Genomic DNA, 25,318 nt, shown 5'->3' on the forward strand with positions numbered 1-25,318 from the left:
ATCCTGCTGCAGCTTTGGTAGAATTTGAATTCAATAAAAATCTGGAATTAATGATCACAAATCCACTATCGAATGTTGGAAAAAACCTGTCTGCTTCACTAATGTCCCTTAGGGAAGGAAACTGCCATCTTTACCTGGTCTGGCCTACATGTGACTCCAGACCCACAGCGATGTGGATGACTCTTAACCGCCCTCTGCGATGGGCAATAAATACTGGCCTGGCCAGTGATGCCCTCAACGACGGGATGAATGTTTAAATAAATGCTGTTTAGGACAAATAGTTAGGATGCACTTAAGACTATGGCTTAAAGGAAATGGGTGATGGATGGATATGGTGAAGACAAGCAGGGACTTTAAAGGCTTTTTTTATTCATTGTGGGATCTGGGCGCCACTTATGACCCGTCCATAGCTCCCTTTGAAAAGGTGGTAGTGAGCTGCCTTCTTGAACCACTGCAGTCCATCTGTTGTGGGTTGACTCACAATGCCATTCCCAGATTTTGACCCAGCGACAGTGAAGGAACAGTGATATATTTCGAAGTCACGATGGAGAGTGGCTTGGAGGGGACCTTCAAGGTGGTAGTGTTCCCAAGTATCGGGTCTCATATCTGCTGGGTGGTTTGAATTGAGGCATGTGGCTGAGGTCAACCACGTGGTCAACCACGTTCAACTGCAACAATCTAAGTAATGGTATCAACTCACAAGGATCAGAAGCACCAGCTGATAGGACCTCCACACTCTCAAACAACATCGGTTCCAACCAGGGAGAAAGTGTGGGAGTTTTATTTTTGAAACAGATCAACCCAATGGTACTTACGATTTCTGTGGTGCAGACTTTGTTGGAGGTTTTCCTTGAACATCACAGCGCTCTGAAAAGAAGCAGACATTTGGAGTTTCACATCTTTGTTATTTTTACACACAATCTTTCTACAGCTGTTGGCATTCCCATTGAAATTCAACTATTAACATGCCACAACACATAATACTTGATCATCAGGAAATTATTCTTCCATCTTCTAAGTGTCGGCACCATGTAATTAACATTCCAATATTAAGTTTAATTACAGACAGAGCATTAAATTGCCTTTAAAGACAAGAGTAAAAGGTGACCTACTTTGTCCATTGTACCCAGAGGTTAGATGCTGAGAGTCCTACAAATAAAGAACACAGGGCACATCAGAGCTCATTTCCTAACCACACAATGCCAGCAAAGGAGGTAAGAATTTAATCATTTCGTTTTTACATGTAATGATTGCAAAAATTAATGACTGAGAATACAAAAGCAATTAAGCAGAACACAATGGCACTGTGTTGCACTGTTTGTGTCAGATAATTACCTGGTTGAATTAGAACTAAACATACAATTCTAACAGAACGACCGGCATGACAGAATACTGCTGATGAAAGAATATCGCACATTATGTCATCTTAACAATATCTCTTTGAAAAAATTAATGCAGTGCCTGTTTCACTAAAGAGCAGGCATCGCACATATTATGCACAGGATTTCCATAGTCCTTTTCATTCTGATAAATGAAAGTCTCATTTATCCTAAGTCTACTTAAAAGTATCAGTGACAAAAACACATTCAAATTATGCCTCACAGTATTGCATTGACTGCTCTGATAACCTATCTTTCAACACTAGGACTTCTGATAGGTCTCTCCATTTCTTCAACCGATGATTCCATCCCAGCCTCTCCTCCACTTTCCCACCCTGATCCACAAGGCCAGACCCATTTCATTTCCCTCAGTTCTGATCGCATTCTTTTCTCTCCATCCCGACAAAAGAGCTCTCCTTCTCAACACTATCCATGCCACCAAGTTCCATATTCCATGGTTCATATTCCACCGTGGTCACTACCTCCAGCATGATTCCGGTAGTGAATACATTGTCCCTTCCCTTTCCCTTGTCAATGCATTGAAAAGACCATTCCCTTCACAAACCCTCACCCACTCCTTAAACCCTCCCCACACCCACTCCACTTCCCACGGCAACTTTCCATGCAAGGCCAGGAGATGCGACACCAACCCTTCAACCTCCTCTCTCCTCACTGTCTAAAGCCATAAATCCTCCTCTAAGTGAAACAGCAATTTACTTGTAATTCTATCAATTCAGTCCACTGTGTTCCCTGCTCACAACATGATCTGCCCGACACAATGGGGAGACCAAATGCAGAGTGGGTGAACACTTTGTGGAATGTTCCCATTTAGTCCACAAACATGACCCTGAGCATCCGATGGCCTGTCATTTGAATTCCCCACCTGGCTCTCACACTGAGCTCTCTGCTCCCTGTCCTTCACTTCCTGCAGTGTTCCAACTCCACTTCAAATCAGCTCAAGAAGCAGTACCTTCTCTTTTGATTAACCATTATAAGAATCCTGCACTCAACAGTGGATTCAACAATTTCAAACCATAGTCTCCTGATCTATTTCTCTTCCCTTTTCTCTGCAGGAACTGCCTTTACTCTTGTCTTTCTCTTGATCTTTGTTTTCCTACGCACGGAATGGAGGGATGTGGACCAAAGGCAGGCAGAAGGGATTAGTTTAATTTGGCATCATGTTCAGCACAGCATCATGGACAAAAGTGCCCGTTCCTGTGCTTTACTGATCTCTGTTCAATGCTTACAAATGGCACCTGTCCATCATTCTATTGTTCACCCTTCCTTTGGACACATTCTTTCTTTACTTTTCTTTTTACCAATCTTTATAATCAAGTCTTTCTATTGTTTAACATCTCGAGTCAACCTTCTCTTTTCCTTCCTTTTCTACCAATCTCCAATTCCCTCACTCAAAACCTATGACATTTCTAACTTGGAACTCTGCCGATAAATCACATCTGTGCAACATAACGCCACTTCTCCCTCTGAAGATGCCACCTGATCTGCTGAGCAATTTCAAGCATGTTCCGGTTTTATTGCAGATTGCCAGCATCCACAGTGTTTTGGTGCGGTTGCAGTACTGTCTTAATTAAGTGGCTGAACTCTCAGACAGATCCCATGCCAGTACTAATTCGGGCACATGTTAGTTTTGACCTGGTGGGTTTGTTGTCTGATAATTCCTGGCCTGTCAAATGCTGCAGACACTGTTCCAGCCAGTAAAGCAGTAACAGAAACTTGCACACATCTGAATCTCTGTACAGAGTTGTTCCAGAAATAAAAGAGAAAAATCCATGTAACTGTGCTAATTAGCCTGTGACATTGGTTAGTTAAACTCAATCAATGGCAGTAGCTTTCAGTATAAACAAGCTAAAACATGATGAATCTCAGTGAGTATGCAGTACCTTAAAAATCTAATTTTACAATACATAAACAATGATTTGTTCATATGACACCGCATCAAATCTCAAGGGCATTTCAACTATGAGATGTCAGCTGTGGCTCAGCAATTACTGTTCTCATCTCAGGGTGACTTCGGGATTAATAGCTCAAACTCTGATACCCCAAATGCAATACTGAGGGAGTGCTGCCCAGTTGGAGGTGCGGTCTTTCAGATGCAACATTAACACAAGGCCCTATGTGTCCTAACAAGTGATGAGAAATGATCCAACGGCAATATTTCAAAAAGAAAGGTGACAATGCTTAACCTGCAACCAAAACCAGTGAAAGCATATCTGTCTCTTGGTTACCTGGTCTCTAGAAGATCCAAAGATCAAATATATGATCTACGATGAGCACTGGAGCTAAAGCAAGTCCCAGCACGGAATTCCCTCATTCTGGAATTCTTCAGGCTTTCACTTTCGGCTGCGGGGCAGATGTAGATCAGTGACTGGTCAGGGACTTTGTCCCGGGGGGTGAACGATCTGCACCCCTGGACCCAGGAGCCAAAATCTGATCAAAGTCCCTCCTTGGCCCATACCCTGTCTGTACTATATTTCACTGAAACCCATTAGTATATTGCTCACAGACTAATAGAGGAAATGAACAGAGGGGGGAAAGTTACCCCTATTCACCTCTAGTGATTCTGTACTTAAGATTTGTCACTCTCAATCTTGGTATCATTTCATAACTAAGAGTTCGTCCATTTTGAATGATGATGTGTGACGGACATTGGCTAGGAGGGACACAGGGAAGAGTTCTCTGCTCCATTTTGGATTGTGCCATGAAATCCTCAATACCCACCAACACAAAGCCTTGGTTAGACCACACCTGGAGAATGTGGATGTCCAACTACAGGAAGGACATTTTGGCCTTGGAGGTAGCAAGGCATAGGTTTCGCAAAGTGAAACCTTGACTTCAAAAGGTTCAATTAAAAGGGAAATTTGGAAAAAAAAAACACTATGCTTACATTTGCTGGAATTTAGAAATTTAGTGGTGGTTTAATAGAAGCATTAAGGGAACAAAAAGGACAGACAGAGTTAAAATAATGCTCTCACCGTAAAACACAATAGTAAGAAAAGATGAAGTGGGTGAAGGTCAAATGGAAAACTGGTGCTGTAGGTGGAGCCATTAGGGTGCCTGAGAAACAACACTCTTTCCACTTTCTATTTAATCACAGAAAAGAATAGTGAGAAACTGAAACCCCATTCTTGGTGGTTTTGGCTATGATCAAATCACAGACTTTGGCTCATGCCTTGGGATCCAAGTCTCCAAAGATTGACCCCAATGTGGCAAATGTAACCAAATGTAACACAGGAAGAGTGAACAAATCCAAATTACATCGCTCTTATTGAGAGTCCTAATTCCATAACCTTCTTTTGGGATAACAGCCAGAGATGGTAGGAAAGGAAACTCACTTGGAGCATAAATACTGGCCTGGGGCAGTTGGGCTGAATGGCCTGTTTATTTAGTGTAAATTTTAAGTGATTAAATGAATTCCTTTGGTGCACATTAATAGATACTCATAAAAACTACAAACGATTCCAAACAACAAGGCAAGCACAGATGCATCGAGGTCCACAGCACAGAAAAGAGGCCCTTCAGCCAATCAAGTCCATAGAACCAAGTACCTCACTATTCTCATCCCATTTTCCAGCGCTCTGGTCATAATCATCAGGTTTTAGGTAAAACCTCTTTTTTGTACCATACTGAAAAGGTACATTTTTAAGTGTCAAACCAAAATCATAGGGACTTCATTTTAAATACTTCTCAGTTCTGGTAAAATGCCCCACCTCAATGGCAGGTTCCTACCTTGCTTGGAATTGGGAACTTGGTTGGTTCAGCCTTGGAAGGCGTGTGTATGGCTGTTAGAGGAGGAGGCCAGGAATGTGTCATCTCCTGCAATGTCAGAAAGAAAAAGACAATTTCACAAATCAACCTGTGACCTATTTCATCGCGTGCCAACCACATATTGTTGCAACCGTTATGACAGTATCCAGTAAACATCGTACCGCTCAAAGCACCCCTCATGGTATGAACGTAATGACGTAAATTGCAAAGCATAAACCAAACCTTACCGTTATGTTTTTGCTATTTGCAGTGTGTTCATTTTGTATTCACAGGCCATGGGTGATGAGTTATTCCTCCTTACAGTGCTAACTCCCATACTTCAAAAGTATAGCAATTTAAAAAAAAGGATTTAACTAAAAGCTATATCCCATTTCTTCTAAATGCGTTGATGATATGGGACACTAAGCTGTCACAGGCATTTTGCATAAATGAGATACTCTCTAGTCAATGCTCCATTAGATGTGTGGGCGAGAACCACACAGTCCTCTGCTGTGTGTAGCTGCAGGCTAATGATATACAGTCTCCAGAATCCAAAATCACTTTGTTCTTAAAAGACAGTTTCTACTGAGCTCTGTCACAGCCTTTGTTTAGTGTTATTAAACATGTTTCCGACTATTCGATCAATGCATCTAACACCCAAGAAAGCCTGGCTTTAAAGGCACAGTATTTCTGTGCTAAACTCTGCATTGCTAAGACTGAATGATTTGGCAGGTAGTGTGCAGACTCCCTAATGGTGATTGCCAACCTAATGGCTTCAGTCTTGCATCGACTCCAACTGTGCAAAGATAAATAAAGAGCTGATGCTGATCTTAGGCTAGCTAAATTTCTCTCAGCACTTCCCATTTTTTTCCTGCGCTTTTAGATTGAAAAGCCCAGCAGTACACAAGACAAGTCAACACACATTCTAGGCAGTGCAGTGTTAAATCGTCGGAATGGCATGATACGTAGGTGGGGTACGTGGTCATTCACTTTCTCAGTTCCAGCACAGCTCTGTGTTAAAACCGATCAGCCATCCAACAAGTGCCAATCTAAACTCAGCTGAAGATGAATACACATTAAGAGTCCACCTAAGCACATCATCCAGGTTGATTATTCCATGCAGTTCTAAGGAAGAATTGCTTTGTTAGGGGTGCTGTGTTTTAAATGAGAGAAAATTGTGGCTTGTTTTCTGGCAGCTGCTGTAGATTCATCAGAACAATGTGAAGCAGGGCAAAGTAATGTTCTGGCCGATCATAGCATTTAGCTTGAGAGTGAGAAACGTGGGTCAGAAGCAATTGTGCCAAATGAGGGCAATTATAAAGGAGACAGAGCAGAGTTTGGTGGAGCGGACTGGGAAAGACGTTTATCAGAAAAAGTAGTTCATGAACAATAGCTGATAATTCAGAAAGTAGTTCATTACTCACTAAAAGAATATCCCAGTGAGGAAGAAGGTTCCAGGACAGGGATAAGTGAATTATGTTTAGCCAAGTTAGTATCTTACTTATCCAGTCCACCTACTTATCTATGCTACTTAACTACATGATCTGCAAGACAAAGCTTTTCACTGCCTCAGTACACGTGACAATAAATTCAATTCTTTCATTCATCAAGTTAAAAGAAGAAACACACAATGTGGCAAATATCAGAGGTAAACTAGAAGATTGGGAGAGTTTTAAAAGCCAACAAAACTTTAAAAAAAAAGGAAAACATTAAACTACGGGGAAAGATAGCAAGCAATATAATAGACAGTAAGAGTTTAATTAAATATATCAAGAGGAAGAAAGAGAGAGAGGACAGAGTGAACATGGATGCCATAGAAAATAAGGAATAACAATGGAGAACTGAGAAATGGCAGAGGAGTTAAATAAATACTCTATATCTCTCTTCAAGGTAACTAATAGCAATGCAAAAGTACCAAATAAACAATTAAAAGATAGTGCGGATATAATCACATCAGAGAAAGTTACCATGGAAACTAATGGAGTTTAAGGCCAATAAGTCACCCAGGCCTGATGGATTGTACCCTAGGGTATACAAAAAAGCAACTACAATGATCATGGATATGTTGGTCATAATCTTCCAAGAATCTTTAGATTTTGCAAAAGTCCTAGAGGATTGGGAAACTGCAATTGTAAAGCCTCTATTCAAAAAGGGAGGGAGAAAAATGTATTAGAATTATTTGAGACAGTAACAAGTAGAATAGATAAAGGGGAAACAGTAGTTGTAATATATGTGGACTTCCAAAAGATAATCGATAAAGTACAGCATGTAAGTCTACTTAATAAGATAAGAGCCAATGGCATTGGCTGTAGATTGTTATCGGGATCATTGCTGCAGGCCACAATTATTTACAGTAAATATTAATGGGTTGATGAGGGAGGTGACTCTACTATAGCCAAGTTTGTGGATGTCAGAAAAATAAATGGAAAGGCAAGTGGTGAGAATGAAACACATAATCTGCAGAGGGATGTATTCAGGTTAAGCAACGGGCAAAATTTTGGCAGAATGAACTTAATTTGGGAAAATGTGAGTTTATGCAGGAAAAAAACATGAGCTGAATTTTATTGAAATGAGGAAAGACTGTAGAAAGCTACTTGAGAGTCTTCATCCATAACGCAAAGGCTTCCTATCTATGTTCAATAGACAATAAGGAAGGCAAATGGAATGCTTCCATTAATTTCAAAGAGAATTGTCATAAAAACAAGGAAGAGAATTTAGATTAGAGTGGTGCTGGAAAAGCACAGCAGGTCAGGCAGCATCTGAGGACCAGGAAAATTGATGTTTTGGGCAAAAGACCTTCATCAGGAAATGTCGATTTTCCTGCTCCTCAGATGCTGCCTAACCTGCTGTGCTTTTCCAGCACCACTCGAACCTAGGCTGTGACCTCCAGCATCTGCAGTCCTCACTTTCGCCTAGTTGAAAAAACAAGGAAGTCTAACTCAAACAATACTAGGCACTAGATGACTATACCGAGAATACTTTTGGTCCTCTAATCTAAAAGTTGATATCTTGGCATTAGAGGCAGTTCAGAGATGGTTCACTAGTTTTATCTCAGACATGGAAGGATTTCTTATGAGGGCAATTTGATTAGGTTGGGCCTGTACACATTGGAATTTAGAAGAATGAGAGAAGATCTTACTGAAAACATAAGCTTCTTATGGGGCTTGACTGGGTAGATTGCTCTGGACCATCTGTTGCTGTTGGGGAAATGTTTCTGAATATAAAAAGTTGTTTTGTTCATTCACAAAATAGGATAGGATTGACAATGAGCAATTTATTTCCTGTGATACATTTAGGGGATATCCTGCGGGTCTGATGAGAACAACATAAATTAAAGTTCTTCCACTTCCTGGAAATAGCTAAAGACTGACTTAGGTTTTCTAGCTTTTCGTTCTCGTGACTGACTGAAAAATCCCAGAATCCAGGGACACTCTCCCACCGGGCGAATATCTACTGTCACTGTTGAAAGACAGCCATGTTACTATTTGCAGTCCTGGAAATTCACTGACCAGGGCCAGTAAAATCATGGGAGAATCTCAGTCATTGTGTAAGATCATAAGGACCATGGAGTAACTTCATGATGGTTCCAAGGAGCTGCACATCACAGAGTCTAAATACCACAGTGAGGGTGGAGTTAGAACGCACTAGAAGGCACACTTTGAAAGACTGCCAGACTGAGCTACAATATGGGTATGAACATAGAAGGAGGTTGTTTAGTCCTTATGTAATTTAACAATAAGTCAAAGACTGGTCTATCCATGATTATGGTGTACAGCAGTGTTTAGTATTAATGTATAATATGTTGTGTTACATTGATGTCTAAACCTAAAGATATTTGTTGACTCTGTCTTCCCCTCGACCATTCTGGAGACAACCTCAACTCAGTGTGGTGGCATCGAGTCACCCAATTCAAGAATAGTCAGTCTGCAAATTGTAAAGTAGATGTGGAAAATAGCCAAGTCAAATATGTATCATTGTCTAAATTTCAGTAGCTTTGTTGTCATTTTCTGTTCATGCCAAAACATTTCCTTATGGGCTAAAGTCTACAAAAAACACACAGCCTTTAATTCATTATTGTCTTATTCAAAGATATCTAAACCAGGCTGAACTCAATGCTGCTTGGTGATTGGTGACATAAATCATTTTGGGTCTGCGAGAGGGTTAAATCAAGGGCGTTGAATTGAAGGAAAGCAGGATTGGTAAAAAAAACATTCAGCTGTGAGGAAACAATGATGGTAACCAAAGAGAGTGACCATCCCAATCCATTTCACACTATTCCAGACAAGTATGTCTGAGAAAATGGTCACTGCACCGTATTTCACTGAACATTATGCCAGGCCTTCAAAATATACAACTCAATCTCCCAGCCCTACTTTGTAATATTTATAAACTACACCACAATGAATAAGCTTGAAAACAGACAATTACTATGACAGATCTGACAGTTTCTTTGAATGGGGCAAAAGGCTAAGTTTTTTTGGTCTGAAATCACAATACATCTGACCCCCAATATGTGATATCAGTCACTTGAAACGGCAAAGGCTAATTTATTAATATTGTAAAGTACTACTCATAATTAGGCATTGTAGTTTATATCTGCTCAGGAACAAATATTGTGTACACGTAGAGATACACTTTGCACACACAAACTTTTCTACATTATTATAATCTTGGACTAAACCATCAAGTTGTATAATGAAACAAAGCCATAAATTGCTGGAAAAGCTGAGCAGGTCTGGCAACATCTGTGCAGAGAAATCAGAGTTAATATTTAGGGTCCGGTGACCCTTCCTCAGAACTCCAAGGAAGGGCTACTTGACCCGAAACGTTAACTCTGATTTCTCTCCAGAGATGCTGCCAGACCCTTTGAGCTTTTCCAGCAACTTCTGTTTTTATCTCTGATTTACAGCATGCACAATTCTTTCAGTTTTTCTTTAGTAAGTTATATAATGATATGGTTACCAGTAGTTTTTTCTTTATTTAAAGTACACAAAGTTTGATATCTCTGGTCTTTATAAAGAGAAGAAAGCCACAAGATTCCGTAGTTTTGAACAAACCAAATAAAAATTGCTATAAAATATGTAAAGAGAGAAAAATATATAAATATATATGCACACAAATGCACACAATTAAGACTCTAACATTCAGAATTAACATAAGGTAAAGGGCTTAACAAATAAACTGTGATCAAAAATCCCACAGCACATCAAATAGCTGATTTGATAAAGCCCATAGAGTTATCATCAATGTCACCCTCCTCCATTCCACCCTCCACCCCCCCCCCCCCCCCCCACTCCCACTGCCCACATGTTAATTATATTCTGGGTCATTACATCACATTACAGCTTCGCCTCCTTTATAAAGGATTCCATTGTTTCACTCTCAAAGATCTCATTTCAGAACTCCATCAAAATCTGCTCCATCGCAGACAGCCTCATAAAAGCTCACATTCTGGTAGTTCAATCACTTCTCCTGAGACTGCATTCCATTAGATTCTCAATTCTGCATGAGCTCAATGCAATCTCTTCCACAGATAGTTAGCTTCACTAAGCTGCCACAGCCCCTGGATTTCTTTGAACTCCAGCGTTTTTCAGTTGTACCAAGCAAATCCTACATGAGGGCTTCCTCCACTCCAATGTACTTTCGCAGTATCGAGACACTGTTAGTTGATTTGATCTCTCTCCACAACTTTGCCACCTTCTCAGCTCATCAGGATTATCCTTAAACCCTGACTGCCTGCAGCCTGTGAATAACAGCAGCTCTGGAACTCCTTCTGCTGACAATCACCCAGTCATGTGGCTCACTTTTTCCCACTGTCATTGATCCTGTGGTCAGGTTTTCACACCACCATCTGAAAAACATCTCCTAATATGTTTGCCATAGCCACCAAAATACTTGCAATGCTGGGCTAAGCATTTGCCGCCTATTTTACTCTGCAAATGCATTATGGCATGCAAGAAATGCTCGGCACTGGAATTTGAAAACACATACCCCAGACAGCCCAGAAAAGCATTGATTCTTAACACTACTCTAAGGTAAACCTTAACTTTGTGCAATGGTACATAATCATAGCAAGTCAGCGGTGTATTTGGCATATCCAACTGTTGAGATCTGTTGAGTACGACAGCAATAAAAGTGGAGAGACGTAAGAAATAGATTCTTGGCTCATTATCATATGGTAAGTATGGTTTCACAAAGTCAGGATTTATCCCACTTTGCATCGCACGGGAACACAATCTGTCCACGCAAAGGCAGACACGACATGCATGCCAAAGAACCCTCTCCATCTTTGCATTTAGTGCAGGGCGTGAGTATACCCGTGATCCAGATAATGGATCAATATCAAAAAGAATTGAAAACAAAAAGAAATTGCAGAGTGTTATGATGAATCTCCTCCTCGTCCAACTCCACAAGTTCAATGGAGCATGGATCAGGTCAGACTTTAGCAGTAAAAAGGTAAATTTAATAGGAAAATAAGAAAAACTGTTTTCCTCTGCCTGACCATTTTCTATTTGGCACAGCAGATATTAAATAATTTCAAAAGAACCCAGATGATGAAATGGTTTGTCCTTTCTCCTCTGAGGGCAGGAAGAAATAACAAGCCATTTATTTACAGTAGTTTATCGAGGGTCAAACACAAGGGAGCAGAGGTTTTCCAAGGACCACCCAGTGGGGCCACGATTACGTGCTCACTCTTAAATGGCCTCAATCAGCTTTCAGCCTAATTGTTTTACACTGGAAGAGGGATGTTTACAGGTTTGGACACAAGTCAGCATTTTGGTATTTTGACATGAATAAAACGTGCATCGAGCAGGAGACATCATTATTGTTTGTATCATCCCACGATAGTCCGTAATAATAGTCATGTGCTTTTGTGTAAGTCTGCAATTCTTCTAGTCAACAATTACATGCATTTATACAGCACCGTAAAAATAGCAAACTATCCTAAGGGACGTTGCAGAAAGCCACAGAGCATTAAGGTCGATGACCAAACCTTGGAAAGGAGGTAGATGTTAAGGAGCACCTTCAAGGTGTAAGCAGTGATAGAGAGAGACAAAGTGGGTTAAAGAGAGAATTCAAGAGCTTGAGTCTTTGGCTGCTGAAGGCACAGCCGCCAATCATGGCACAACAGAAATCAAGGATTCACACATATACCAAAATCGCAGATTGCTGCACACTATCCGCAGTAAAAATTAGATTTAAAACAGACAGCACTACTGAGAAATAAATCTATTGGGTCGAGTGAAGCTCCATTCTGAAACTCCTTGAAAGTGGAGTCATAGATAGACAGGGTAGTGAAGAAGGTGTTTGGTAGAGTCACTCCCATCGAGTCATGGAGATGTACAGCATGGAAGCAGACCCTTCGGTCCAAATCGATCATGCTGACCAGATATCATCAATTAACTTAGTCCCATTTGCCAGCACCCAGCCAATATCGCTCTAAACTCTTCCTATTCATATACCCATCCAGATGCTTTTTAAGTGTTGTAATTGTACCAGCCTTCACCACTTCCTCTGGCAGCTCATTCCATACACGCACCACCCTCTGCGTGAAAAGCTGCCCCTTAGGTCCCTTTTAAATATTTTCCCTCTCACCCTAAACCTATGCCCTCTTAGTTCTGGGCTCCCCCATCCCTGGAAAAAGACCTTGTCTCTTTACCCTATCCATACCCCTCATGACTCTATAAACCTCTATAAGGTCACCCCTCAGTCTCCGACACTCCAGGGAAAACAGCCTCAGCCTATTCAGCCTCTCCCTGCAGCTCAAATCCTCCAACCCTGACAACATCCTTGGAAATCTTTTCTGAATCCTTTCAAGTTTCACAACATCCTTTCTATAGGAGGGAGACCAGAATTGCACATAATATTCCAAATGTGGTCTCACCAATGTCCTGTTTGGCACATATGACCTCCCAACAATGCTTGCCTTCATTGGTCAGTGCATTGAGTACACGTGTTGGGAGGTCATGTTGCGGCTGTACAGGACATTGGTTAGGCCACTTTTAGAATACTGCATTCAATTCTGATCTCTCTGCTGCTGAAAAGTTGTTGTTAACCTGGAAAGGTTTAGAAAAGATTTGCAAGGATGTTGCCGGGGTTGGAGAGTTTGAGCTATAGGGAGAAGCTGGGGCTGTTTTCCTTGGAGCATTGGAGGCTGAGGGGTGACCTTAGAGATTTATAAAATCATGAGGGACATGGATAGGATAAATAGACAAGATCTTTTTCCCAGGGTAGGTAAGTCCAAAGCATAAATTTAAGGTGAGAGGGGAAAGATTTAAAAGGGATCTGGGGAACAACATTTTCACACAGAGGTTGGTGTGTATACAGCATGGAAGTTGTCAGAGAAAGTGGTGGAGGCTGGTGCAATTGCAACATTTAAAAGGCATCTGGATGGGTATATGAATGGAAAGAGTTTGGAGGGATATGGGTCAACTGCTGGCAAATGAGACTTGATCAGTTTAGGATATCTGGTCAGCACAGACAAGTTGGACTGAAGGATCTAATATAATGAGATTAGATTCCCTACAGTATGGAAACAGGACATTTGACCCCAACAATCCCCCGAATAGCAACACACCCAGACCCATTCCCTGACCCTATATTTACCACAGACTAACACACTTAACACTATGGGCAATTTACTTGGCCTGCACATCTTTGGGTTGTGGGAGGAAATCCACACAGTCACAGGGCGAATATACAAACTCAACACAGACAGTTATCCAAGGCAGGAATCGAACGCAGGTCCTGAGCAGTGTGAGGCAGCAATGCTAACCACTGAGCGACTGACCACCTTCCATGCTGTATAACTCTGGTGAGTCTATATACAAGTCAGATCATTCAACTGTCTCATTCAGCAGTTTTATTGCCCTTTCCTTTTGATGACTGAGAGGGAAGAGTGAGCAAGGATGGAAATTAATGCTGAGAAGGATAAGATTGAGACATTGCTAGATGAGAAACCAATGCAGCTGCACACTCACCAGGGTGAAGGGAGACAGTGAGAATCTCCTCCTAACCAAAAGCCCTGACCTATCAATCCAATATCCATTACCGTCTTGAGAATTGATGCCATCTCGGCCAAAGCCACTACTCAGTTACTGTGGCAGCTCTCATGAGCCAGGATTTCCTGTGGCAATCCCACACTCACCCTGTTAAAGCCATCCCCAATGTATAATATGACCATAAGATTTAGGAGCAAGAATAGGCCATTCCACCCATTGGTCTGCTCTACTGTTCCATGAGATCATGGCTGACCTGATCATCCTCGACACCACTTCCCTGCATTTTCCCCATGATACTCGATTCCCTGCTGATTAAAAACCCGTATACCTCAGCCTTGAATATACTTAACGAGCCAGTCTCAGCAGCCCTCTGTGGTAAAGAAATTCCCAGCTTCACAACTCAATAGAAGAAATTTCTCATTATCTCTGTCTTAAATGTGTGACCCCTTATTTGGCGATTATGCCCACTGGTCCCAACTCTCGCACAAGGAGAAAGAAACCTTTCCCACATCTACCCTCTGAATTGCCCCCAGGACTGCTGCAGTGCAATATGTTTTACTATTAGCCAGCTTCCAACTGAATTTCCAATTGCAGGGTTTGAGGGCTTCGCACCGTACATCAGCTCACTTCACCCCAATACAACTGATTCTAATAATAAGGGTGAAATCTACAGGTGGTTGGTGACTGCACTTTACACACTGTGCTGGTTATCAATGTGGAGAAAGTGACTACTGCAGGTGCTGGAGATTAGAGTTGAGAGCATGGTGCTGGAAAAGCACGGCAGGTCAGGCAGCATCTGAGGAGCAGGAGAATCGACGTGTCGGACATAAGCCCTTCGTCATTCCTGAAACATTGATTCTCCTGCTCCTCGGATGCTGCCTGACTGGCTGTGCTTTTTCAACACCACACTCTCGACTCTGGTTAGCAATGTGAAAAGGTTTACTTTCCCTCAGTGGAAACCATTTGCTTTCTTTCGCGAACGCCCCAAACTATATTTCAGTGCAGTACTGAGGGGGGGTGCTGCACTGTTGGATGTGCCAACTTCCAGATCAGCCTCAAACCCATCTGCCCTCTCAAGTGGTTATCAATGATCCCTTGCCCCGATTTAGAAGATGAACAGTGGAAATTGCCCAAAGGCATGGTTGATCTTTTTCCCTTCGTCACTACTCCCGAAGTAGGTTATCTGGCCATCGTTGGTTGGTTTTCGGGAGAGCTTGCTGCATTTCCTAAAGGATTACAATTTAGGAGATTACATTTTACATTTTGGGTGGTACAGTGGCTCACTGGTTAGCACTGCTGCCTCACAGCGCCAGAGACCCGGGTTAGATCCCATCCTTGGGCGATGTGGAGTTTGCACATTCTCCCAGTGTCTGCGTGGGTTTCCTCCAGGTGCTCCGGTTTCCTCCCACATTCCAAAGATGTGCAGGTTAGTTGGATTGCCTATAGTGTCCAAGGATGTGTAGGCTGGACACAAGGGCAATGTGGATGAACTGTGGGAAGTGCAGGGAGAGGGTGGGGAGTTGGGTCTGGGAGGGATACTCTTTGGAGGGTCAGTATGGACCCGATGTGTCAAATGGCTTACTTCTACACTGTAGGGATCCTGCAATTTTGAGTGTTGGGTTGGCGATAAACAGCTTTGAGATGTTTGGAAGTTATGAAAGATATTACTGTATATAAATGTAATTCTAACTTTTATCTTGCTGAGTTATTGGGGATAATTTATGACTCGATCATGCAAATCACACCTGAACAAATGAAAATGATGTGAATTTTCCTATAACTGAAAAATAGTAAATCATGTCTTTGCATAACCAAAACTACACTGTGATTAGGAATAACAAATTAGTTATGCTAATTACTCCTGATTTAAAATGCAAATTGAATTTATTGCAAAATAGATTCCTGCTCTTTGAACATCTGCATGAGTTGATTTCATTAATGTAAAAAAAAATTGGTAGTTTGCTGTTCAAACTATTTAAACTAACCCGGGAGGAGAATTGGTTCTTACTTAATAAAAACTAGCTGAGGTTTGCTGGGGTTGATCCTAACTGTCCTGTTGAGTTGTAATGTACCTGTTAAGACCACTTTTGGGATAGCCTTGAAAACAAGGTGGACTAGATCACCGCACACTCCAGTTAATTAAAATCTTGTGACTGTTGGTGTTTCTCACGCTGGTCTGCATGACCACAAACATCTTGAAACCTTTGCTGCTTGTGAAATTACTTTACACTCTTGAGTACTGTTACAAAAAGGTGTGCATTTACAAAGGGCTTTTCATGATCACCAGACTTCCTAAAGCACTTTACATTCAGTGCAGTCGCTGTCATATTGTAAGCATAGAATCCCTACAGCATGGAAACAGGCCATTGGGCCCATACTGGCCCTCTGAAAAACATCCCACCCAGACTCATTCCCCTACCCTATTATTTTACATTTACCCCTGAATAACACACCTGACCTACACCTGCCTGAACACTATGGGCAATTTAGCATGGCCAATTCAACTAACCTGCACATCTTTGGACTGTGGGAGGAAACCCAGAGGGAACCCATGCAGACACGGGGAGAATGTGCACTCTCCTCACAGACAGTCGCCTTAGTCTAAAATCTAACCATTGAGCCACCGTGCCACCCTATGAGGCAAAGCACACACTAGTTTACACCTTAACAAACAATGTGATAATGACCAGATAATTCCTTTAAAAAGATGATTCAGGGATAAATATAGACAAGAATACTGTGGTTAACTCCTACATTCTTCTTTATTTGTGCTCATTTTTACATTTACCCAAACAGGTAGAAGGGCAACTTTGCATTTTATCTAAAAGCATCACCTCCAATAACACAGTGCTCCGTCAGTACTGCTGTGGAATGGCAATTATAATTGCTGTGCTCAAAGAATCTTGTGATTCAGAAGCAAATGTGCTGTCAACACAGATAAACAAACCCCCTGTCATTTTGGAAAGATGGTCAGGAGAAAACACTACTTCCAAACTTGTTCCTAAATAAAGGGAAAGTCAAAATATTAACTGTTTATCACCCCGCAGATGCTGCCAGACCTATTGAGTTTTCCCATCCATTTCTGCTTTTATTGCAGTGCAGAAGACCAGAGCGCATATCTCAAAATAAACATTTGATCGTGTGGTGCTGGAAAAGCGCAGTAGGTCAGGCAGAATCCGAGGAGCAGGAGAATTGATGTTTTGGGCAAAAGCCCTTTATCAGATTCCTGATGAAAGGCTTTTGCCCGAAACGTCGATTCTCCTGCTCCTCGGATGCTGCCTGACCTACTGCGCTTTTCCAGCACGACACTCTCGACTCTAATCTCCAGCATCTGCGGTCCTCACTTTCACCCTCTCAAAATAAGCAATCACCCTTAAAAGCAGTGATGAGGAGGAATTGCTTCTGAATGGGCTGTGAATCTGTGCAATTATTTGCTGTAGAGGGCTGTCTTGGCTGGGTCATTAATCATATTCAAGGCTGAGATAGACAAATTTTTAATCGGTTAAGGGGCGGAATCAAGGGTCATGGAGGAAAGGCAAGAAAGTGGAGTTCAGGATTATCAAGTCAGCCACAATCTCACTGAATGGTGGAGCAGACTCAATGGGCTGAATGGCCTACTTCTCTTTCTTCACCTTGTGGAAACCATTTGAAATGACATGTCTTTTTGCAAGGTCTAATTTCACTGCTGGGTCACTTCCCATACTCCTTGATCTTCATTTAGAGTCATCGAGTCCTGCATCATGGAGACAGGCCCTTTGGCCCAAACTGGTCCATGCCGACCAAAATGTCCGTCCATGCTAACCCCATTTCCCCGCACTTAGCCCATATCCTTCTAAACCTTTCCTATCCATATATTTGTCCAAATGCCTTTGAAATGTTAACGTACCCGCCTCTACCACTTCTGCTGGCAGCTCATTCCATATGTGCACCCCCCTCTGAGTAAAACAGTTGCCCCTCAGGTTCCCTTTTATTCTTTCCCTTCCAACCTTAAACTGACGCCCTCTTGTCCTTGACTCCCCAACCCTAGGAAAAGATTGAGTGCATTCACCCTATCCATACCTCTCATGATCTTATACACCTCTATAAGATTCACCCTTAGTCTCCAACACTCGAAAGAACAAAGTCCTAGCTTTTCCAACCACTCACTATAACTCAAGCCGTTGAGTCTTGGCAACATCCTCGTAAATTTCCTCTGCACTCCTTCCAGTTTAATAACGTCCTTCCTATAGCAAGGTAACCTGTATTTTTTTCTATTGTCTCAACCATTCTGAGTAGCTGAGGGACTTTGGAGTGTGTAGATTGGCTGTCAGGTATTTTTAGCATAATTGCAATCATTATGTTTCAAAAGTAATTCGTCATGGAGTACCTGGGTATGGCCTGAGGAAGTGGTCAGGAATTTTTGTTTTGTAATTACTTATTCATGGAATATGGACTTTGTTGGCTTTCCCTGGCATTCCTAAGATGAAGAGCAATATTTCAGATTGATATGCTCCTGGAGGTTCCTTAGTACGTCAGAGGTTGGGGGAAGAATAACATGGACAGAGAAGAAAATAGAACCAAAGAACCATAAGCATGATACAGCACAGAAGAGAGCCATTTGGCCCATTTTATCCATGCTGGTCCAAAGACACCCTGATGCTCTTTCTAATCCCATCTTCCTACACACAGCCCATACCCCTACAGCTTACACCACTTCAGATGCAAATTGAAGTATTTTTTAAAAGAGTTTAGGATCTCTGCCTCCACCACCAACACAGCAATTTTCCAGACACCCTCCACCCTCTGCGCAATAAAGCTTTTCCTCACGTCCCCTCTAATCCTTCTGCTACTTGGCTAGAATCAGTGACCTCTGGTTTTTAAACTCTCTGCCAAATGAATCAGGTCTACTTTATCTCTACCCCTTACTATTTTGTATACCTCAATTATGTCACCTCTCAGCACTCAGTTCCAAGGAACCCAATCTCTCCTCATAGCTATATTTCTCTAGCCCTGGCAACATTCTCGTAAATCTTCTCTGCACTCTCTCCAGAGCAATGATGTCCCTTCCTGTAATGTGGTGACCAGAATTGCATACAACAATCCAGTTGTGGTCTTACACATGTTCATCATTATACCTATATGTCTGCCTACGAAGGATGCATTCCATATGCCTTCTTTATGACCTTATTTACCTGTACTGCTACCTTTAGGGACCTGTGTACTTTCATTTCATCTACTTTTTTTTTAGTATATTTTGATTTATTGTGTTTTTTTTTACTGTTTGACCTCCCTAAAGGTATTACCTCACACTTACCAGAATTGAACTCCATCTGCCTCTTTCTTGCCCACTCCACCAATCCATCTATATCATTTTGGAGCTTACAGCTTTCCTCTACTCTTTCTACTATACAGCCAACTTTTGTGTCATCTGCAAATGTGCCCCCACCCACCCCTGACACTCAGGTCCAAATTGTTAATATATCAAATAAAGAGCAGGGGTCCCACTCCTGAACCCTGAAGAGCATCACTGGAAACAGCATTCCATTCACAACAGCAACAATCAACCAGTACACTTTGTCTCCTGTTATGAAGCCTACCTTTGAAGATTCAAATGCATCAAAATGCTGAGTACTGCTGGATAAAGCTACTTCCATAAAAGCAAAACAAAGAAACATGCAGACACACCGCACCTGTTTCAATTCAATGTAATATGTGGCAGGCATTCACTGGTCAATTTTTCGACACAACGGACCTAACCAAGCAGATTCAACTTATTTGCTGTAAAGTTGAAACAAAGCTTGGTTGGTAACTGTCGAGAGTGTGTTGCTGGAAAAGCACAGCAGGTCAGGTAGCATCCGAGGAGCAGGAGAATCGACATTTTGGGCATTAGGCCCGTCATCAGGAATCTCGCTTCGATTCCCCTGCTCCTCGGATGCTGCCTGACCTACTGTGCTTTTCCAGCACCACACTCTTGACTCTGATCTCCAGCATCTGTGGGGCTCACTTTCTCCTCCTTTGTAGGTAACTGTCAGTCATCATTCACTGGTACACTGTCCTTGACAATGCTGCTACCAATCAAAGCTCACTTGCCAACCAATCAGCACTCTCTTCTGATGCATAATCAATGCTGGGTCTTTCCCTTTGAATTAGTTTTCTTGCAAAATATTCTGTTGAGTGCCAGACAAAAACGCATCTACAAGTTGTATTGATTCCAGCAATAACAAAGACTTTGTCCTGTTTAAGTAGAGTTGTCGTATGCAATGACCTACATTGACCTGGAGTGACAACGTGATGTGCTGGCACAACAGACATATGACAAGAGAATCCACAACCATTTTGCTGCTCTGTTTGCATGCAAATGATCACAGTATGGTTTCGAGGTCAACCAGGCTTAACTGTTCTCCATTAGAGTGTAGAAGATGCTTCAAGAAAGATTTTCATTCGTACAGCAACTTTCACAACTCAAGACACCCCAATGCATTTCACAGTCAATTAAATACTTTGAAGTGTAGACATTGTTGTGATGCAGAGAAACCCAGCAGGCAACACGTACAATGCAAGCTCCTGTCGAGAGTGGCATGACACAGACCAGCTAATCGATTTCAGACATTCGAGCTTCCTCACTGTGGGATATTTTAGATCCACCCAAAGGGTGGTTTAATATCACATTCAAAAGTGATAGCTTCCATAGGATTTCCATGAGAATGTCAGCCGGGATGAGGTCACCTCTCCAGAATGGAACTCCAATTCACAACCTGATACAGAGGCCAAGCCATAGTTGACACCTAAAGACATTCCTTTTATTGCTGGTGTAGGCTCAGTATTTCACTGCATGCATATCACCATAAAACAGTAAGGTCCTGCTAGGGCACCTTATTTCACTGCTGTTCAGTCTACCACAGTCTTAATATTCATCTAAGGAAATAACACCTAGTGTGATTGGACAATGACTACAAGGCAGCAAGATGAAGAATTTTCTTGAGAAAAGAAATTCAAATCGAGGCTGAATTATGTAGCATTTTACTTGGTGCTATTTAACTGGTTTTAAAATCAGTGTTTGTTCTTCAAGTATGACTTGGAAGACAGGAAGTAATTGGCCATTTGGCCCATCAAGACTCTCCTGCCATTCATTGAGACCATGATTGATTTGATACTCCTCAAATCCACTTTGACTTTCCCCTAGAAGCCCGCATTGCACTTCTGACTGAAAATACATCTCTTTCAGCCTTGAATATTCTAAACATCCCAGCCTTGACTGCCTTTTATAGTAGAGAATTCCACTAATTCAAGCCATTTAGCTCTGCTATTCAATAAGATCATGGCTGCTCTGATCTGTCCTCAACTCCACAGTCACTGCCGATTACCTACACAATCTGACTCACTTAATCATCAAGAATCTCTCTATTTGGTCTGCTATTACACACACAGCCAGGGACCCGGGTTCAATTCCACCCTTGGGTGACAGTGTAGAGTTTGCACATTCTCTCCGTGTCTCTGGTTTCCTCCTCAAGTTTTATAGGTTAGGTGGATTGGCCATGCTAAATTGCCCATAGTGTCCAGGGATGAATAAATTAGGTATGTTAGCCATGGGAAATGTAGGGTGACAGAGAAAGAGTAGGGGGATGGCTCTGGGTGGGATGCTCTTTAGAGAGTCAGTGTGGACTTGCGAGGCTGAATGGCCTGTTTCCACACTGTAGGCATTCTGTAATCACTAACATCTCCATGAGTAGCTCTTCATTCTCCCCAGTTGATTGTGATCCATTCCTTTGTCTTGATTTGGAGGTGCTGGTGTTGGATTGGGGTGGATCAAGTCAGGAATCACATGACAACCAGGCTTTGGTCCAACAGGTTTATTTGAAATCACAAGTTGTTAGACTGGTGCTCCAGCCTGTTGAACTATAACCTGGTTTGGTGCGACTTCCGATACCTTGGTCTGTCCAACTGTGCTCTTTTTTTTGCCTCCATCTCCACCTTTCATTTACTCCTAACCTCACCTCCCCATCCCCCTCCATCTTCTGTATGAAAACAATTTTTTCCTAGCTACCATCAGTTCTGAAGAAGGACATGAAACGGTAACTCTAGTTTCTCTCCACGGATGCTGCCAGACCTGTTGAGCTTTTTCAGCAATTTCTGCTTATGTTTCTGATTTTTCAGTTCTTCCAGTTTTTTTTCTTTAAGAATGTACTTCCGCTTAAAAAAGAAAATAATGACCCTGCCTTCACTACTCTCTGTGACAAAGAGTTCCTTAGGCTTTCAACCCTCCAGTGGAAAACGATATCTCCTCATCTCTGTCTTAAATAGGTCAGCACAACATGGGGAGCTGAAGGGCCTGCACTGTGCTGTAATGTTCTATGTTCTAAATGGATTACTCCCAGCCTCCCATTGCTTAATACTCTGCCTCAAGTTGAAAAGCCCCGGTTTCACCCCAAGATACCACTAATTTGGTGTCTGCTGGAGGTCAGGTCATGCATGCCTTGAAGCGAATATCTAGCCAAGAGTTAGTGATGTTAAAACCTTGCTGCCCCCTTCCCCACAGCCCAGTCACACCAATCCACACCGCCTTCCTGCGACAAACTTGGCAAATACTCACCTCGTCAGTACAGGTGCCGTTGCCCAGCAGCCCAGGAACATTCAAACAGGCAAGCCATGGGACTCAGGGGCCCGTCACCCTCCCACACCATTTCTGAACTGTTTTGTTCAAAATCTGGCAACAAGCCTCAGTCTGCATATCTTCCTAGTTTCAGTTTGGCCTGTTTCCAGTGGGCCGTAAAAAAAAAACCCTATGCTACATTAAGCAGTAACAGGGTGGGGGAGGTGTTAGGGAAGGGGAGGTGGGGCTAGGGTACCAGATAGAAATCAGGCAACCTGAATATATATCAAAAAAAGAAATTAGCACCGTTTCCTTGTTGCAAAGGTATGGGATATGTGACTCAAATCTAAGTAGTTGTCTGTGGACTTCAAACACCCACAGCTGGAGTGGTTAACACATCTGTAGCTTTCAAAGTGTTTTTTAAAAAAAAAATCGCTCTTTAGCTCAGAGTTGTCACGACAAGAACATGCTGTTCATTGCTTGAAAAAACAATCTGCTTTCCTCAGTGATGTCCTTGTGTTTTCACTAGCTGGCTCCTCTGAGTCTGCACTAGCACAGGACTGGCTCTCTCAGAGCCGGAAGCTTTATAACGAGTATGAAATTCCAGTCGATTCCAGTCAGGAATTTCTGAGGTACCCAAGCAGCATGGGTTACACCGAAAAAAAAATCAACCCAGTACTAGTGAAGGCTAATGCATACAACTGTGACATGGACATGTACAAGCCTGAAGTATCTCCCTTCTAATGCTCATTTTAACAGAAAATAAAACACAGCCACTCATTAACACAATATTTAAGCTACAGAAATATTGCAAATATATTTATAGACATCTCCACACAGGATTCATTCATTTTAGGAGAGATGTACAGTTAGTCAGTCCTACTGTTGTTGCTTGGATACGGTTGTTATACATCAACTCTTCCCACAGCTGTCTACACTACTGTCAGGGCCGCCTGATTGACTGTGGCACTGGACACGTTACCCACTTTCCAATGACGTCTGTAAAATCATTTGAAATGCACAACATGTACTCCCACACTGCTAATGCTTTATGCCTGCACCAAAAAAAAAAGCAATTGCCAGTATGACACCCGAGGTATTTTCAACCTGGTTTTAATGTGAACGCCAGATTGATAAGAGGGGCTGCTTTTCAGCTCCACTTTGTTTTCAGAAGCACAAAAGGATGTTCACAAATATTGAGGCCTGGAGTTATCATTGCCTCACTATCGGTCTAACAATTCAATGAAGTGCCTTTCATTTTCATGAACTTGTATAATTTAAACAAAAATTGCAAGACCCAAAGAACTGAGGATGCTGGAAATCAGAAACAAAAACAGAAATCGATGGTGAAACTCAGCAGGTCTGGCAGCATCTGTGGAGAGAGAAAGCAGAGTTAATGTTTCGGGTCCAGCGACCCTTGTTCAGAATTTGTATAATTGGGTTGGCTTGGTCCCTGGCCAACTCAATCTGCTGGGTTTGTCCAGCAATTTCTGTTTTTGTCTCAAATATCCAGCATTCGCGGGTAAGACCATCAGATATCAGAGCAGAATAAGGCCATTCTGCCCATCGGGTCCACGCTACCATTCGATCAGGCTGATATGTTTCACAATCTCATATGTCTGCCTTCTCGCTGCATACCTTGACCTCTCTACCAATCAAGGACTTATCCCTGTCTTAAATACACTCGATGACTTGGCCTCCATAGCCCTCTGCAGCAATGAGTTCCACAGATTCACGACCCTCTGGCTGAAGAAATGCCTCCTCCTCACCTCAGTTCTAGAGGATAGTTCCTTAACTCTGAGGCTGCGCTCTCAATCCTAGTCTCTCCTCTTAGTGGAAATATCTTCTCCATGTCCACTCTATGTCCTTTGTTTTTCTCCCACCCCTGCTATGTTCAGAGTCTTTAGTTAATCACAAGCTCCAAAGACATTGTATGGAAGTGTGTAATCTTTCCTTTGATATATCAAGAATATATCACAAAGCACCAATTACATAACCTTTCAAATATTTTCTCGTCAAGCAGAGGGTGGTGCATGAATGGAATGAGCTGACAAAGGAAGTGAAGGAGGCTGGTAAAATTGCAATTGAAAAGGCATCTGGATGGGTATATGAATATAAAGGGTTCAGAGATCAAGGGGCAGCAAATTAGGTTAGATCCCCTACAGTGTGGAAACAGGCTTTTGGCCCAACAAGTCCACACCGACCCTCTGAACAGAAACCCTCTGACTAATGCACCTAACACTGTGGGCAATCTAGAATAGCCAATTCACCTAACTGGCACATCTTTGGACTGTGGAAGGAAACCAGAGCATCCGGAAGAAACCCAAGCAGACATGGGGTCAATGTGCAAACTCCACACAGACAGTCGCCCGAGGTAGGGATTGAACCTGAGTCAAATTGAGCCCCGTAAGTAGCCATTCATTTATCACATCACTGTTGGTAAGCTGAGAAAAATGTCCATGACCCTTAATACCCAGCATGTGATTGCAAAGGGAAAGAGAAGGGGTTGAGTTCCCCTCCAGGACCCATTTGCCTAATTATTTCCCCATCCCACCACATCTTTCACTGGAGTGTTGGAGGTTGAGAGGAGATCTAATAGAAGT

The 25,318-nt window shown here is 42.2% G+C and overlaps 1 protein-coding gene across 4 annotated transcripts in view; it reads right to left on the minus strand.

The window, feature by feature from the left end:
• The window catches only part of aff2 (AF4/FMR2 family, member 2), a 535,365-nt gene that overhangs the window by 197,844 nt on the left and 312,203 nt on the right, over positions 1–25,318 (minus strand). For all 4 annotated transcript variants that reach the window (XM_072595595.1, XM_072595594.1, XM_072595593.1 and 1 more), the window contains 3 exons: positions 5,127–5,213; positions 1,113–1,149; positions 816–867 (listed from right to left, as the gene is read on the minus strand). In XM_072595595.1, the coding sequence (XP_072451696.1) occupies positions 816–867; positions 1,113–1,149; positions 5,127–5,213 (176 nt within the window). The remainder of the gene's footprint in view (positions 1–815; positions 868–1,112; positions 1,150–5,126; positions 5,214–25,318) is intronic.

This window comes from Chiloscyllium punctatum, chromosome 25 (assembly GCF_047496795.1).
Source record: "Chiloscyllium punctatum isolate Juve2018m chromosome 25, sChiPun1.3, whole genome shotgun sequence".
Classification (NCBI taxonomy): domain Eukaryota; kingdom Metazoa; phylum Chordata; class Chondrichthyes; order Orectolobiformes; family Hemiscylliidae; genus Chiloscyllium; species Chiloscyllium punctatum.